This window comes from Acinonyx jubatus, chromosome D2 (assembly GCF_027475565.1).
Source record: "Acinonyx jubatus isolate Ajub_Pintada_27869175 chromosome D2, VMU_Ajub_asm_v1.0, whole genome shotgun sequence".
Classification (NCBI taxonomy): Eukaryota; Metazoa; Chordata; class Mammalia; order Carnivora; family Felidae; genus Acinonyx; species Acinonyx jubatus.
Window position 1 is genome coordinate 53717848 of NC_069393.1, and position 17877 is coordinate 53735724.

Here is a 17877-nt window from a genome sequence, read left to right on the forward strand (position 1 = left end):
ATTCTGCTCATGGATCATGGTGACTATTGGCTCAGTGAACCCTCATGATGATGTTCTCTCAGCAAAGATTCTCTGGTCCTGATCCACCAAGGCCAGAAGGTATAGAGAAGACCTCCCACGTGATAGTATTTATTCCTCCTGGATCCATCTCACCTGGTCTTGGCACAGTCTTTTCTTCAACAGAGCCAGGTCTGCCTATATTTGGTTGTGTGATTGTGCTGTGACCTGACCTCATTGGGGTAGCCTCAGCACCTCATCACAAGAGGCAGGTGTGTGCTGCCTAAAAGGCCACATCCTCCCTTTCCAGGGACTTTAAAGGCCCTTGATGATTTCTTATTTACCTTACGGTGCCGAGTGTAGATAATACAAATGACTAGAAATAAGTCAGATCTCTTAGAATAAGGCAAAACCTTGCTGGAACCTGCAAGGTCCTATAAGCAAGCAACCCAGTTACCCACCTGACAATCTTTTATTATTCTCCCCTGCATCACTCTTCCAGTCACACTGACCTCATGACCAGGCACTGTCTCACCCTCAGGGCCTTTGCACATGCAATTCTGGTTGCTTTAAATGCTCTTGCTCAACAGGTATGCATGCTTTCTTTTCACATCTTTGACTGTCATCAATATCACCATCTCAGAAAGACCTTTCATAATAAACTTATCCTTTTTCTTCACCTTTCCTGCTTTTTTCTCCTCCTTCCTTAGCCCTTATGGTTATGTAATATACTCTAAATTTTACTTATCTTGTTTATTGTCTTTGCTTCCAGACTAGGATATAAGCACCATGCGGATGGGGATGCTTATCTGTTTTGTTCATTGCTGTAGCTTAGAGCCTAGGGCAGGTCTAGTGCACAGTATAATACATTCCATAAATAATTATTGAATGACTAACTGAAAAAACAAATGAAGCATAGCCCCTCCCCAAATAGCTATAGACCTCCCAAACAAATGGCTCAATCCATTAAGTATCCAGAAGCAGCACATGGAGAGAGAACTACTGGAACAATTGAGCTTTGAAGCATATGGATGGGAACATAGCTTCCTATTGAGCTTGATTTTATTTTTTTAATTTTTATTTACTTTGTTATTTTATTTTTTAAATTTACATCCAAGTTAGTTAGCATATAGTACAACAATGATGTCAGGAGTAGATTCCTTAATGTCCCTTACCCATTTAGCCCATCCCCCCTCCCACAACCCCTCCAGTAACCCTCTGTTTATTCTCCATATTTAAGAGTCTCTTCTGTTTTGTCCCCCTCCCTGTTTTATATTATATTTGCTTCCTTTCCCTTGTGTTCATCTGTTCTGCGTCTTAAAGTCCTCATATGAGTGAAGTCATATGATATTTGTCTTTCTCTGACTGACTCATTTCGCTTAGCATAATACCCTCCAGTTCCATCCACATAGCTGCAAATGGCAAGATTTCATTCTTTTTGATTGCCGAATAATACTCCATTGTATACATATACCACTTCTTTATCCATTCATCCATCGATGGACATTTGGGCTCTTTCCATACTTTGGCTATTGTTGATAGTGCTGCTCTAAACATTGGGGTGCATGTGCCCCTTTGAAAAAGCATACCTGCATCCCTTGGATAAATATCTAGTAGTGCAATTGCTGGGTCGTAGGGTAATTCTATTTTTAATTTTTTGAGGAACCTCCATACTGTTTTCCAGAGTGGCTGCACCAGTTTGCATTCCCACCAGCAGTGCAAAAGAGATCCTCTTTCTCCACATCCTCACCAACATCTGCTGTTGCCTGAGTTGTTAATGTTAGCCATTCTGACTGGTGTGAGGTGGCATCTCATTGTGGTTTTGCTTTGTATTTCCCTGATGATGAGTGATGTTGAGCATTTTTTCATGTGTTGGTTGGCTATCTGGATGTCTTCTTTGGAAAACTATCTATTCATGTCTTTTGCCCATTTCTTCACTGGATTATTTGTTTTTTGGGTGTTGAGTTTGATGAGTTCTTAGAGATTTTGGATACTAACCCTTTATCTGATACATCATTTGCAAATATCTTCTCCCATTCTGTCGGTTGCCTTTTAGTTTTGCTGACTGTTTCCTTCGCTGTGCAGAGGCTTTTTATTTTGATGAGGTCCCAATAGTTCATTTTTGCTTTTGTTTCCCTTGCCTCCAGAGACTTGTTGAATAAGAAGTTGCTGTGGCCAAGATCAAAGAGGTTGTTGCCTGCTTTCTCCTCGAGGATTCTGATGGCCTCCTGTCTTACATTTAGGTCTTTCATCCATTTTGAGTTTATTTTTGTGTATGGTGTAAGAAAGTGGTTGAGGTTCATTTTTCTGCATGTCGCTGTCCAGTTTTCCCAGCACCACTTGCTGAACAGACTGTCTGTATTCCATTGGATATTCTTTCCTGCTTTGTCAACAATTAGTTGGCCATACGTTTGTGGGTCCACTTCTGGGTCGTCTATTATGTTCCATTGATCTGAGTGTCTGTTTTTGTGCCAGTACCATCCTGTCTTGATGATTACAGCTTTGTAATACAGCTTGAAGTCTGGCTATTGAGCTTGATTTTAAAAGAGACAAGGAAAAAGAAGTGGAGAAAGAGGGGAATAGAATTCTAAGTGATAGAAATTTCAGATTCTCAGGAGAAGAATCTGAAGATTTATTTATTCATTATACTGGGAATATGGCAATGAACAAGCCAGAAGAAAAGTCCCTGCACTCAGGATATTTACATTCTAGTGAACATGATGTCAGGCAGTATGATCTTGAAGAAAAACATCTGCTTCTTGGAATGGTGAGATAGAAAGGGCTTACATTTCCAGAGGGTTGAGAGGTCTAGGTAGATCAGTATGGCTTTCATCTGGCAGCCCACAGGAAGCTACCTTAGACTCTTGATCAGGAAGAACCATGGGAATGTCAGTTATGGGAGATTTCTGCAGCCATACATGGATGGATTCTGATAGGGAAGGGCACTGGAAGGGGTGGAAGGTATAAGAAAGGTCTGTCGTAGCAGAGGTGGAAGTGACTGGACCAGAGTGGATATCACCACAGAAGAGGGTGGGTCTAAGGCACCTGGAATGAACTGAGAATTGAGAAAGATCTTAAAACCCTGAAGTGTGAGAACAACCTAAATGTGTGTCACCAAGAACAACTACTTGATGGAAAAGAAGGAAGATAGGAGAAATGGAGCAGGGACTTTGACGCTGGGATTTGGGGGAATGGTGGGGCCAGATTAGGACCAGTCCCTTGAACTTCAGTGACTGTCCTGTCACTGGGCTTTGTCAATGCCCACATCAAGGGCCACAGCACTCTACTGGTGTTTACTCACCAGTGCTTGTCTGTGTTTGCTCTTCTTCTATGTGATGAGCCAAGCTTAGTCCGGATGTGACCCATCAAATTGGAAACGGTCTGAATCTAGTGAGTCACACAGGATCTGCAGAGTAAAACTTGGGTTGTTTTTGCCTGAAAGCCACCACATCTGCCAACACTCCAAATCTTTTTATTCATATAGTAAAATTTTAAGATATTACGTCTTTGATATCATGAAGTAGAGATGCCAGGATTTCTCTGTTCAGCAGAATTTTCGCTAAGGACAAAACTAAATAAGACTGATCTTCACTTTAATAGGATGCTAACTATAGATGTCAGGATGGCTGTTGCATAAGAATAAAAACATCATTTTTTGTTTTTGGTTTTTTTCCTCAGACATAGCTAATTGGCTTGAAATCAATCGGTTTTCTCAAAGCTTGGGTTTCCTTCAGTTTTGTGTCTCAAGTGAGACCTGAACTTTCTACTTGGTTCTCTCATCTTAAATAGAAACATTTCCCTGCTCATCATATGAAAGGGGAAAATGGGAAGGAAGTAATAATCTTGAATTTTCCAGTATAGTGAGACAATTCAAAGGAAAACAAACACAACATTTTGCCATTAGATATTCTGATATAAAATGTTTCTTGAAATTGGTTTTTGAAATCGTATTTCACATGGTGTGATAGAAACCAAATTTCTGTTATCAAAGCAAATTAAGGGCTTTTCAAGGAGTCTGGGAGACACAGTCACTGTGAATTTTCCATAACAGGATTTGATAAAAGCAGTCATGACATCTGAAAGGTTTCTGGGGGCCAGAGAAGAGGGGTAGTAACCTAAGTGGTTCCCTTTTTATGAGCACAACACAGCTAAGTCCCACCTGGACCCTTGTGTTTAATGGTACATCTAGGACCACCTCCTAAGAAGAGTCTGGCTTCCTGCATGTGATCAGGGCTTTGGAAAACTACCTGCCATAATCCATAGAAAACATGGTAGTATTTTAATTACTCCTCCCTGGGAATCTAGCCAGTTACATAAAAAACAAACTGAGCCATTATTTTTTTGGTTAATTTTAAAAAACGTGTATGAAAAGTTCCTTAGCTTTCTCTTCAAGTTCTTTTTCTTGTCTTATCTTTAATAAGAATATGATGAAAGTCTTCAATACATTCTAATAATATGGATGTCATCGGAAACCTGGGTAAATGTGGGAAAGTATATTTCCAACTGTTCAGGAATAATGATGTTAGTAAATAATCTCATTAGGAAATGGAAGAAACAGTCACATTGAGCTGTTTCCTACTTCAGGGCTTTTGCAGTTGCTGTCCCCTTTTTCTGAAATGTTGTTACTCCTTCTCATAGCTCAACATCCAGGTCTCAGCTCAAATGTCACCTTCTTGGAGAGGCTTTCCTGCTTCAGTTTAATTCTCCCACCACAACTTTGCTGCATATCCCATTACTTAATTTCCATTAAACTGTAAACATTCCTTAGTTTAAATTTCTTCTTAGCATGTATCATGATCTGAAGTCACTTATTTGTCACTTCTGTTCTGGTTTATTTATCTCCCCAGCTAGATTGTGAACTCCAAAGAGTGGGGACCTTGTTGGTCTTTTTCACCACTAAGATTAGTGCCCAATGGATGTGGAAGGAAAGTGAGAAAGCAAAATTGTCATACTTATGAGAACAAAACAACTTAATAGGTAGATTTTTTGGGAACAGCTTGAGGGAGTAGAGAATTCAAAATTCAATTAAAGTAGAAACATTGCTGCAGTGCGCTACCCTTGGTATTTGATTTGTAATTGTTCATCCAAAGTACTGCTTGTTACAAGTTGTGATTGTCAATATCATAACTTTGGGAACTGAGGCAGGTAGTACCTAGGGGATGCTCTTTTCCAGACTCCAGAACCCTGGCATCAAACAGACTTCTGTCATACCAGTTATATTAGGATGTTTTGGCTTCAAAGTATTAAAATATTGACTCTAACTGGGCCAAAGCATAAGTCTCATGGGAGGACTGGATCAGGATTTGTTGTTTCACCAGTACAAAATGCCATTAAAAACTTAAGTTCTCTCCGTCTCTGTGTTCTGCCATCATTGGATGTCATCCTATCCAGGCAGGGCAATGTCTGAGGAAGACGAGAATGCTGCCTTTCTTTTCCTGAACTTGCCCCAGCAGCCTTCCTCTAGGATCTCATGGACTATTTTTGGATACATATCCATTGTTGAACTAGTCATTGGTGAGGGAATGAGATTATGCACAACAATCAGGCTTGACCCTGAGCTGGAGGGTTGTATCCTTTTCCCATGAGGTATGTGGACCGCTTGGAGGAATGGCAAGCATCTGAACAAAATTGAAGTTCTTTTGAGAAGGGAGAAGGGGTGGGGGAAGTGCTGTATATTTCATCTATTGTTGCTGTGTTTGGAAGCAGTAGCTAATGATTTTGTTAAAACTTTTTCTCCTAAGTTTTGTACTGTTTGGTCTGATGGGTAAAGATTGGTCAAGATACTAGAGGTTGATGAGCAGACTGGAGACCCATGCAGTTACAATTCTTTGGATTAAATCCAAGCTTCTGCTCAAAAGCTTAAGGAGGAACTCCTGTTTCAGTATGCGGTAGCTGCTGCTAATCAAGAGGGAAACCCAGAGGGAAAGACTCAATTGGGCTCCTCTTTCAGCTGTTTTAATCCCATGCCCTGTCTTTAGAGAAGTGCAGTCTCTTCTGTAGAACCCATCTCATTTCATGTGCTTCTTTACTGCTTTATCCTATCCTTCTTCTTCAAAGTCTAAGAAAAAAGTTTAGGGATAGTTTGGGAAGTTGAAAGAGGAAGAGAGTGAGTTGTTAGAATGGAGGGAGTGGGCAGCATTCCATTTCTTGTTCACTTCTGCTATATGCTGTCTTCATAATGATCAAAGTAATTTTTGCCTTTTATCTAATTCTTTGCTTGGAGCTTTTTTATGTCCCATGACAGGTTAAGAACAGAATAGATGAGATAATGGGAATGATGATATGTTCAAAACTCCACAGCCTCTATGCTATTACCAATTACAACATATAATGTGGCTGAAATGCAAGGGGATATCAAGCCAGAAAATATCTTGAGGTAGTGGGAGTTTCATGTTTGATGATATATTCTGAATACTTTTTAACATCTTTTTTTTTAAATACTCTTTAACATCTTAAGCATTTTGTGGTATATTTGAGAAATGAGGACGATTCTTGCTTTTTCGTTATTTGTTACTTGTATCCTGATAGACCTACATGACCTATTAAATTGCCAGTTTGGGATTCTTCTGTCTCCTCATTCCTTATCTGACCACTGACCCAATTCTGTCCATTCTCCTTACCAAAGCCACTAATTCAGTCTTGGTCCTCATCACAGAACAAACAAATCCTTTTGTTCTTGAATTATTTACCTATTACTTTGCAAGTGTTTTATGAATAAAGATGGACCTTTATCTATCTTTGATGTCTCCAGATAGCTAGCACAAGACCATACAGAAAGTGGAGGAAAAGTCAATGTTTGTTGACTTCTTATTGATATTTCCTTTTCTGCTTTTGATTTTAGAGTCTGAACTGAAGAGTTTTTGTTCTAGAAACATACTGATCATCCTTGGCTTCTCCTCTATCATGGCTGTGATTGCTTTGATCGCTGTGGGGCTGACCCAGAACAAACCATTGCCAGAAAATGTTAAGGTAAATCAAATCTTGAGGGGGTCTGGTTGGGGTTGGGCGAGGGAAGGAAGTTACGGTAAATCAGAGCTTTCAGGAGGAGTGGAGGTTCTGGCAGCTCAGGAGCAAGTCAATATCCATTGAATTAAGGGGGTAAAATGGAAACAATGTTCATTCTGGAAGAGAGAATGCCTTGAATCAATTAGTGGTAGGAAGAGAATTGTGTTTATGCTTGTTCAGCAATAATTATTATTAGTACTTTAACAGAAACAGATACTTAATTCACTACATCCAGATATGCGCTAGTATTTTGTGGGAATATTTTGTGCTGATATTCTCTGATCTAGTACTATCTCTACTTCTTACTCATTGTTTCATTGTGGATGTGTCACAACACTGTACTCTTTGTTCTTCTTATTCAATTACTACTGTCACCAAAATAATAAAATTTATTAGCATTGTATAAAGCACTTTGAAGGTCAAAGAATGTGGAGAAGATCTGTTCCTCATCTCCAAAATACTAAAGAAAGAAGCAAAATCAGTTTTAAAAATGCAAAGAAAATATACATGTATCGAATATAGTAATTTGAAATGAATTCATGGGTGGACAGATTTCTTGGGAAATTTCCAACATTTGAAGAGCTAGTTAATATCATTGAAAATAAGAATGAAATTTTGCCATTTACAACAACATGGATGGCACTAGAGTGTATTATTTAAGCAAAATAAGTCAGTCAGAGAAAGACAAATATATAATTTCACTCATGTGGAATTAAAAAAAATTTTTAATGTTTTTATTTATTTTTGAAGGAGAGAGAGACAGAGCATGAGCAGGGGAGGAACAGAGAAAGAGGGAGACATAGAATTTGAAGCAGGCTCCAGGCTCTAAGCTGTCAGCACAGAGCCCAATGTGGGGCTCGAACTCACGAACTGTGAGATCATGACCTGAGCCAAAGTCGGACGCTTAACCGACTGAGCCACCCAGGTGCCCCACTCATATGTGGAATTTAAGAAACAAAACAGATGAACATAGGGGAAGAGAAGGAAAAATAAGACAAAAACAGAGGAGGCAACCCATAAGAGACTCTTAAATACAGAAAATAAACTGAGGGTTGCTGGAGGGGAGGTAGGTTGGGGGGATGGGCTAAATGAGTGATGGGCATTATGGAGGGCACTTGCTGGGATGAGCACTGGGCGTTATATGTAAGTGACAGAATCAATGGGTTCTACTCCTGAAATCAATACTACACGGTATGTTAACTAACTTGAATTAAATAAATAAATTTTTAAAAATAATTAGGGTCATTAACTCTGTTGTGATTTATTTCTGCTTCCTTTCAAACTCATCAAAGTAAAATTTCTAAAACATGAATGTCTCATGAGTACCTTATAATGTGGTCATTATTTAATCTGTTAAGTAATAAGCATATGGTAAATGTAAATTTATGTTGTAAACACACCTTTTTAAACTTTCATTGAAATTAATCTACAAGTAAATAAAACTAAAATGGCCCAGAATATATCAATATGCTAATGTTGTACATATTGGCACATATGTACATGAACTGTACATATGTTCAGAAGTTAACTTGACCATGGAGGCTCTGGAATACATCTTCAAAAGTATATTTTCTTGTATTTGAAGTTACTAAACTGTGAGACTGGAAAGATGGATGCATATGCTGGGCTTCTAAAACTTTTGCCACCCACCCAAATCAGTTGCTGTATAGCAGAGGCCTGGATATTACATTGGCATTCCTTTGCAACACGAACTCAACTCAGTGGAACTGTGCACAGCAGCCCCTTTGTCAGCACAGAAGGCTGATATTATCTCATTGTCGATGGTCTCTTGCCTTTTAATGTTGAGTGATGTCGGCTCTCTTGGCAAAACTTCACTCACAGTTGAAGTCTCGTGACATCTTAGTTCTGCTATTTGTTTACCAGCTCCAAAAGTACATGCCTTCTTGATTTGACCTTTTTACATGTTCATTATTGCATCATTGGAGAGGGGGACTGTCTAGGAGGCAAAATCCATGACAGACCTGAGCTCCGTGTTCCCAAAGAATACTTCTGCAATCACAGTGGTCACCATTGACTCTGTTGTGATTCTGTGTTGTATTGGACCCACAAAATGGAACAAAGTCTTTAAATAAAAAGTATGAGTATTTGAAGAGTAGGCACTGGCATATGAAATGAATCTTTATAGCAATATCACTGGTTTATTTAACACAAAGATCAATTTATATATGCAAGTTAGCTATTTATTAAGGTCATACATTAATTTTAATAAGATTGCTGGCATATATTGAGGGCAAAAGTATTTTAGGCACTTGTCTTTGGTGATGGCTTTAAGCTATGTATGCTACCCAATTTGATAGTCATTAGCCCTATACAGCTATTTCAACTTAAGTTAATTAAAATAAAAGATTTTGTCTTTTAATTGTGCCAGCCACATTCCAAGTATTCAATAGCCTCATGTGGCTGGTGGCTACTAAATTGGACAGTGCAGACATAGAACATTTCCATTGCTGCAGAAAATTTAATTGGACATTGCTGCTTTGGAGCATACTCTTTGATAATATCTCTTAAATCATTCAAAACTAAGTTTGATGAATAAGGTGTATGATTAAATATTATATAATCTAAAATAAGGAGCAATAAACGAGACTCTTTTCTTGGGTGGTTTGTAAACTAATACCAGGATCATCCCAAATATCATGAGCTACTTGAGTGCTTTGAGTAGTTTGTTGGAATCAGTTTATTTCCTTTCAAAAATGATTTAAAGAATAACACTTATTTTGATATTTGTACCTGGTACATTTGTTTGAAAAATGTATAACATCAAACTTCTGGGGAAGATGGAGTAGGAGGACCCTAAGCTCATCTTGTTCCATGGAACAAGATAACACCTACATCAGTGTAAGTAACCCAGAAAGTGATCTGAAGACTGGCAGAACAGACTTTCCACAGTTAAATGTAGAGAAGGGGACCAAATTGCAGAGGGTAGGAAGGGCAGAGATGTGTTTAGAAGCTAAATGGAACTATGCGACTGTCTGTGGGAGGGAAGAACAATACAGGCATGGAAAGGGGAGAGGACAAGACTCTCACACCAAGCACCTCAGGCACGGGGATCCTGCATGTGAAGCAGGGGCCTACACCTGGAACTTTGAAAATTAGTGAGCTCAGTTCTGGAAGAGCTGGGATGGTGAGAGGAAACTAAGTCCCCAGCCTTGAAAAGATAGCACAACAAACAGCCCCTGGAGATACAACCTAGAAGCAGCAGTTTGAAAATCACCTGGGGTGTGCAGGAGGGAGATTTGTTTACTAATCTCAGAGCATGTGCTTGGAAGGGTAGGGATCATTGAGAGACTTCTCCAGGAACAAAGGAGCTGGTAGATGCCATCTCCCTCCCCTACCTCCCAACATAAACACATGGACACCTGTGAACCAGCACTGTTCCAACACTACCTAACTTGCTAACAGCCTGCCCCCACCCTTGTGTTCTCCTGAGGACATGCAGGTGTCTCACTCCAGGTCTATCACAACAGACCTTGCTAACACAACCCACCCTGCTCCCAAGTGCTTCTTGGGATCCACTCCCTCTAATCCAGCCAGCCTTGGTTCTGGTGGCTACAGGTTCCCTTCCACAGCAGACCTACACAAACCTTGCTAACACTGTGTGCCCCAGGCCCCCAGCCCCACATTCTTCTGTGTACCTGCCCCGTCCAATATGCCCTTGACCAGAGCCCATCCAAAGTGGTGCAACAAGCCTAGCAATGTGTAAGCAGCCCTGATGACCCAGCACCACTCCAAAGTGACTCCTGCCCCAGGGAGAAAAGATAACCACACAACCAGTCTGCCTGCAGCCCTAGCAGTGGGCTGGGGCAGATATCTGGTCTGACTGTGGGCCCCTTCAACCGATGAAAGTCTCTCAGAAGACAACACAAGAAACACCCTGCAGTTTGTGCTAATGCATCTCTGGCCAACCCCTGGTCTGACTCAACTCAAGCCAAAGGTGGCCCCAGACTGTTCCACTAACAGCACAGGGACCAAACCCTGCCCACAACAGGCAAAGAGAGCCATTGCAGACAATTGGACTGAAGTAAAAAGTGACTCAGCCACAACAGCAGGGCACGTGCATCACACATAGGAGACACCCCTGAAGTGCCAGGTTTTGGTGAACAGGGAACACTGCACGCCAGGGCACTACAGGACCTCTTCTTTATAAGGCCATTACTTTCAAGTACAGGGGATGTAGCTATCTTTCTTAACACAGAGAAGAAAAAAATGCAGAGAATTAGACAAAATGAGGAGACAGAGGAATTTGTCCCAAAGAAAAGAACAGAACAAAACCATAGCAAGAGATAATAAACAGAGATAAGTAATATGCCTGACAGAGAATTTAAATTAATGGTCATAAAGATACCCAATGGACTTGAGAAAAGAGTGACACCCTTAACAAAGAAATAGAAAACAAAAAAAGAACCAGAGATGAAGTACTCAAATTGAAATAAAAAATACACTAGATGGAATAAATAGTAGACTAGAGGAAGCATAAGAATGGATCAGTGACCTGGAGGGCAGAGTAATGGGAAGCCATCAAGCTGAATGGGAGAAAAAAATAAAAACAGACTTGGGGAACTCAGCAACACCATCAAGCATAAAAACATTTGCATTATAGGGCTCCCAGAAGGAGAAGAGAGTGTAAAGGGGGGCAGAAAATTTATTTGAAGAAATAGCTGAAAACCTCCTGAATCTAGGGAAGGAAACAGAAATCCAGATCCAGGAGGATCTCTTTGAATGGTAAGGAAAGATCATAAGCAGGAGTAAGAAAAGTAGGAAGCAGGAACCCATGAACAGCGAGATCATGACCTAAGCCAAAGTCAGACACTCACTTGACTGAGCCACCCAGGTGCCCACAGAATACACATTCTTTTCAAGTGCACACAGAATGTTCTCCAGAATAGATCACATATTAGGCTACAAAGCAAGTCTCAATAAATTAAAAAATACTGAAGTCATACCATGGATCTTTTTGGACTACAACACTCTGAAACTAGAAATCAACCACAAGCAAGAATCTGGAAAGAGCACAGATATATGGAAGTTAAAGAGCATGCTACTAAACAATGAGTGGGTCAACCAAGAAATCAAAGAGGAAATAAATACATGGAGACAAATGCAAATGAAAACATAATTGTTCAAAATTTGGGGGATGCAGCAAAGTTGTTCTAAGAGGGAAGTTCATATCAATACAGGCCTAACTCAAAAAACAAGAAAAATCTTAAATAAACAACCTAATCTTACACCTAAGGGAGCTAGAAGAATAAGAAACAAAACCCCAAACGAGTAGGAGGAAGGAAGTATTAAAGATTAGAGCAGAAATAAACTCAGTGGCAACTAAAAATGACAATAGAACATATCAATGAAACCAGAGCTGGTTCTTTAAAAAGGTCAACCAACTTGATAAACCTTTATCCAGGTTCATCAAAGAGAGAGAGAGAGAGAGAGAGAGAGATGACTCAAATAAACAAAATCAAAAAATGAAAGAGGAGAAATACCAATACCACAGAAATATAAAGGATTATAAGAGAATATTATGAAAAATTATATGACAACAAACTGGGCAACCTAGAAGAAATGGACAAATTCCTAGAAACATAGCCTCCCAAATTTGAACCAGGAATAAATAGAAAATTTGAGTAGACCTATTACCAACAAAGAAATTGAATCAGTAATCAAAAAACTCCCAACAAACACAAATCCAGGACCAGACGGCTTAAGAGGTGAATTCTACTAAACATCTATGTATGTAGGTATATGTGTGTGTATTTTAAAGATTTTATTAAATAATCTCTACACCCAACATGGGGCTCGAATTTACAATCCCAAAAACAAGAGTCACATGCTCTACCAACTGAGCCAGCCAGATGCCCCTCTACCAAACATTTAAAGAGCTAATACCTATTTTTCTCAAACTATTCCCAAAAATAGAAGAGGAAGGAAAGCTTCCAAATTCATTCTATGAGGCCATCATTACCCTGATACCAAAACCAGATAAAGACACTACAAAAAAAGACAACTATAGGCTAATATCTCTGATGAACATAGATGCAAAAATCCTCAATAAAATATTAGCAAACCAAATCCAACAATACATTAAGTCATTCACTACAATCAAGTGGGATTTATTCCTGGGCTTCAAGGTAGTTTAATATTCACAAATCAATCAGCATGATATATCACATCTGCAAGAGAAAGGATAAAAACCATATTATCATCTCAATAGATGCAGAAAAAGAATGCAACAAAGTATAATATCCATTCATGACAAAAACCCTCAACAAAGTATGTTTAGAGGGAACATGCATAAACATAGTAAAGACCGTATATAAAAAACCCACAGCTGGGATGCCTGGCTGACTCAGTCAGTAGAGCATGTTACTCTTGATCTTGGGGTTGTGAGCTCAAGCTCCACTATGGGTGTAGAGATTACCTAAAAATAATATCTTTAAAAAAAAACCCACAGCTAACAGCTCAATAATGAAAAGCTTTCCCCCTAATGTCAGGAATAAGACAAGGATGTCCACTCACCATTTTATTCAACATGGTACTAGAAGTCCTAGCCACAGCAATCAGATAAGAAAAAGAAACAAAATGGTATCCAGATTGGTAAGGAAGAAGGAAAACTCTCACTATTTGCAGATGACATGATACTATATATAGAAAACCCTAAAGACTCCACCAAAAAACTACTAAAACTGATAAATGAATTCAGTAAGGTCAGAGGATACAAAATCAATATACAGAAATCCATTGCATGTCTATACACTAATAAGAAGTAACAGAAAGAGAATGTAAGAAAAAAATCCCTTTACAATTGCACCAAAAAAATAAAATGCCTAGGAATAAACTTAACCAAGGAAGTGAAAGTCTTGTACTCTGAGAACTATAAAACACTGATGAAAGAAATTGAAGATAACACAAGCAAATGAAAGATATTCCATGCTCATGGATTGAGAGAACCAATATTGTTGAAATGTCCATACTACCCAAAGCAATCTACAGATTTAATGCAATCCCTATCAAAATACTAATAGTATTTTCACGGAACAAGAACAAACAATCCAAAAATGTGTATGGAACCACAAAGACCCTGAATAACCAAAGCAATCTTGAAAAAGAAGAACAAAACCAGAGATATCAGAATCCCAGATTTCAAAATATACTACAAAGCTGTACTCTTCAAAATAGTGTGGTACTGGCACAAAAATAGACACACAGATCAATAGAACAGAATCAAAAGCCCAGAAACAAACCCATAATTATATGGTAAATTAATCTTTGACAAAGGTGGCAAGAATGTGCAATGGGAAGAAGTTTCTTCAACAAATGGTGTTGGGAATACTGGACACATACATGCAAAAGAATGAAACTGGACTACCTTCTTACACCATACAAAAAAGAAACTCAAAATTGATTAAGGACCTAAATGTGAGACCTGAAACCATAAAAATACTAGAAGAGAACACAGGCAGTAATTTCTTTCACATCAGCTGTAGCAACATTTTTCTTGATATGTCTTCTGAAGCAAGGGAAACAAAAGCAAAAATAATCTATTGGGATTTCTTCAAAATAAAAACTGCACAGCAAAGGAAACAATCAACAAAACTATAAAAAGACAGCCTACTGGGTGGGAGATGATATTTTCAAATGACATATCTAGTAAAGTGTTACTATTCAAAATATATAAAAAACTTATACAGCTCAACACCAAAAAACCAGATAATCCGATTAAAAATGGACAGAAGACGTGTACAGACATTTTTCTAAAGAAGACATACAGATGGCCAACAGACACATGAAAAGATGCTCAACATCACTTATCATTGGGGATGTGTCAATCAAAACTACAATGAGATATCACCTCACACCTGTTAGAATGCCTTAGACTCAAAAACACAAAGAACAAGTGTTGGTGAGGATGTAGGAAAAGGGAACCATTGTGCACTATTGGTGGGAATGCAAACTGGCGCATACACTGTGGAAAGCACTGTGGAAAACACACACATATATATGATATATATATCATACATATGGAATATTATTCATCCATAAAAAGAATCTTGCCATTTGCAACAACATGGATAGTGCTAAAGATAGAGAGTATAATGCTAAATGAAATGAGTCAGGGAAAGACAAATGCCATATGTTTTCACTTATCTGTGGAATTTAAGAAACAAACAAAAAAGAAACAACCCCAAAACAGACTCAACTATAGACAACAAACTGATCGTTACCAGAGGGCAGGTTGGGTGGGGAGATGAGTGAAATAGGTGAAGGAGATTAAGAGTACACTTATCATGATGAGCACTGAGTAATGTGTAGAATTGTTGAATCACTATATTCTACACCTGAAACTAATATAACATTGTATGTAACTATACTGGAATTAAAATAAAATAAAAATATATAACATCATCTCTTTATGACCATACCTTATTTAGCAGATCTTTGTTCACAGATTCATGTATCAACAATTATGTATTAAGTATCTGTGTTAGGCACTGGGCTACACAATTGGGAAGCCAGTATAGATATGATTGAGCTTACTATCTGGGGAAGGAAACACATTTAATAGATGGCACAAATTATTAATTATAGTTGTGATGAATGCCACCAAGTGAAAGCCAGGCAGTCTTCCTTGAAAGAAATCACATTTACAATAATGTTTGAAGGATGATTAGAAGTTAGCTGAGTTAGGGGTGCCTGTATGGCTCAGTCGGTTAAGTGTCCAACTTAGGTCATGGTCTCAAGGTTCATGAGTTTGAGCTCCGTGTCAGGCTCTGCTGACAGCTCAGAGCCTGGAGCCTGCTTCAGATTCTGTGTCTCCCTCTCTCTTTGCCCCTCCCCCACTCATGCTCTCTGTCTCTCTGTCTCTGTCTCAAAAATGAATAAACATTAAAAAAAAAAACACCTTTTTTTTTTTTTTAAAGGAATGAACATACCTTACTTTCAAAGTTAGCTGAGTTAGGGGCACCTGAGAAGCTCAGCCGGTTAAACATTCAACTCCTGATCTTGGCTCAGGTCTTGATCTCAGTGTTGTGAGTTCATCCCCCAAATTGGGCTCTGCACTGGGCTTGAGTCTACTTTAATAAATAAATAAATAAATAAATAAATAAATAAATAAATAAATAAATAGGAAGTTAGCTGAGGTAGAGATGGATAGAGAGTATTCCAGGCAAAAGGAAAGCAAGTCCAAGAATCTCACAGATAAAGATGGTGAGAGAGGTGGTGCAGTCTGTTTCTTGCAAATCAGGTTGAGGATTTTAGTTTTAATCCTAAGAGCAATGGGAAGGACAGTAACATCAGATTTGTGTTTTGCAGAGATCACTCTGGCTGCAATGAAGTAGAGGGTGGGAGGATAAGAGCAGATGTAGGAGACTAGGCTATTACAGTAATTTGGAAGGGGGAGAAGGTTTTGAGTTAAGTTTCTGAAGAAAAATGTTTTTGTTTTTGAGGTCTTGGACATCCAAGGAGAAATGTCAAAGCAGTTGGATAATCAGATCTAGACCTCATAGAAGAGGTATAGACCCACACTGCTTATGAGACGTATAATGCAAGCCACATTTTAATTTTTCTAGGAGCAGCACTTTTAAAAAGTAAAAAGAGGTGAAATTAATTTTAATAACAATGTAATTAATTAAGTGCATTAATTAAATTTTAATGTAGTGCAATTCATTATATCCAAAATATTATTTCAACATTCCATCAAAATAATTATTAATGAAACATTTCCCATTCCTTTTTTCATGCTATTTTCAAAATCCAATGCAATTTTTAACTTAAGTCACATGTTAATACAGACTATGGTTTGCCCTTGAACAACATGGGTGGTTAGGAGTACCATTCCCTGCCACACAGTCAAAAATCCATGTATAACTTTTGATTCCCCAAAAACTTAATTGCCTACTCTTGACCAGAAGCCTTACCAATAACATAAACAAAAAATATGATTCACACATATTTTGTATGTTGTATGTATTATATACTGTATTCATACAATAAAGTGAGCTTGAGAAAAGAAAACATTACAAAAATAAGAAGAGGGCACCTCGGTGGTTCAGTTGTTAAGCATCTGACTTCAGCTCAAGTCATGATCTCACAGTTTGTGGATTCAAGTCCCCACTTGGGTGAACACAATCCCTGCTTCTCTGTCTCCTCTCTCTCTCTCTCTGCCCCTCCCTCACTTGTGCTCTCTCTCTCTCAGAAAGAAAGAAAGAAAGAAAAAAAGAAGCAAATCATAAGAAAAGAAAAATAAGATAAAAACAGAGAGGGAAGCAAACCACAAGAGACTCTTAAATACAGAGAGCAAACTGAGGGTTGCTGGAGGGGTAATTAGGTCAGTGGATGGGCTAAATGGGTGATGGACATTAAGGAGGGCACTTGTTGGGATGAGCACTGGGTATTATATATAAGTGATGAATCACTGGGTTCTATTCCTGAAACCAAGACTGCACTGTATGTTAACTAACTTGAATTTAAATAAATAAATTTAAAAAAGAAAATCATAATAAGGGAAAATACATTTACAGTATTGTACTGTATTTACTGAAAAGAATCCATGTATAAATGGACCTGCATAGTTCAAATCTGTGTTGTTCAAGGGTCACCTGTAGTCAACATTTCAAGGGCTCAATAGCCACAAGGGCTATTTCAAGGGCTGCCTTATTGAACAGTATGGGTCTAGACTAAAGATATGGTTCTTATGTCATTGATGTATTGAAGTCCTAGAAGTATATGAGATTATAGGAAAGGGGTAAAAAGCAAGAAGAGGGCAAGGACCAAGTCCTGAGGAATTCTATCATTCTAATATAGTGCTTGCAGTTTATAAATCATTTCCATTTTTTCTTCCAGGACTGCTCTAAGGAATGA

The 17877-nt window shown here is 38.5% G+C and overlaps 1 protein-coding gene across 11 annotated transcripts in view; it reads left to right on the top strand.

The window, feature by feature from the left end:
• Nucleotides 1–17877, top strand: part of ENTPD1 (ectonucleoside triphosphate diphosphohydrolase 1) — a 128784-nt gene that overhangs the window by 78478 nt on the left and 32429 nt on the right. For 4 of the 11 annotated variants that reach the window (XR_008292155.1, XR_008292156.1, XM_053207301.1 and 1 more), the window contains exons 1-2: nucleotides 33–189; nucleotides 6839–6966. Coding sequence is in view for 8 of the 11 variants with exons in the window: in XM_053207301.1 (XP_053063276.1) it covers nucleotides 45–189; nucleotides 6839–6966 (273 nt within the window). In the remaining 3 variants the exon portion in view is untranslated. Of the gene's footprint in view, nucleotides 1–29; nucleotides 190–6838; nucleotides 6967–17877 lie in introns of those variants that run through there. The other 7 variants (XM_053207302.1, XM_053207300.1, XM_015083004.3 and 4 more) reach the window with 4 other exon arrangements.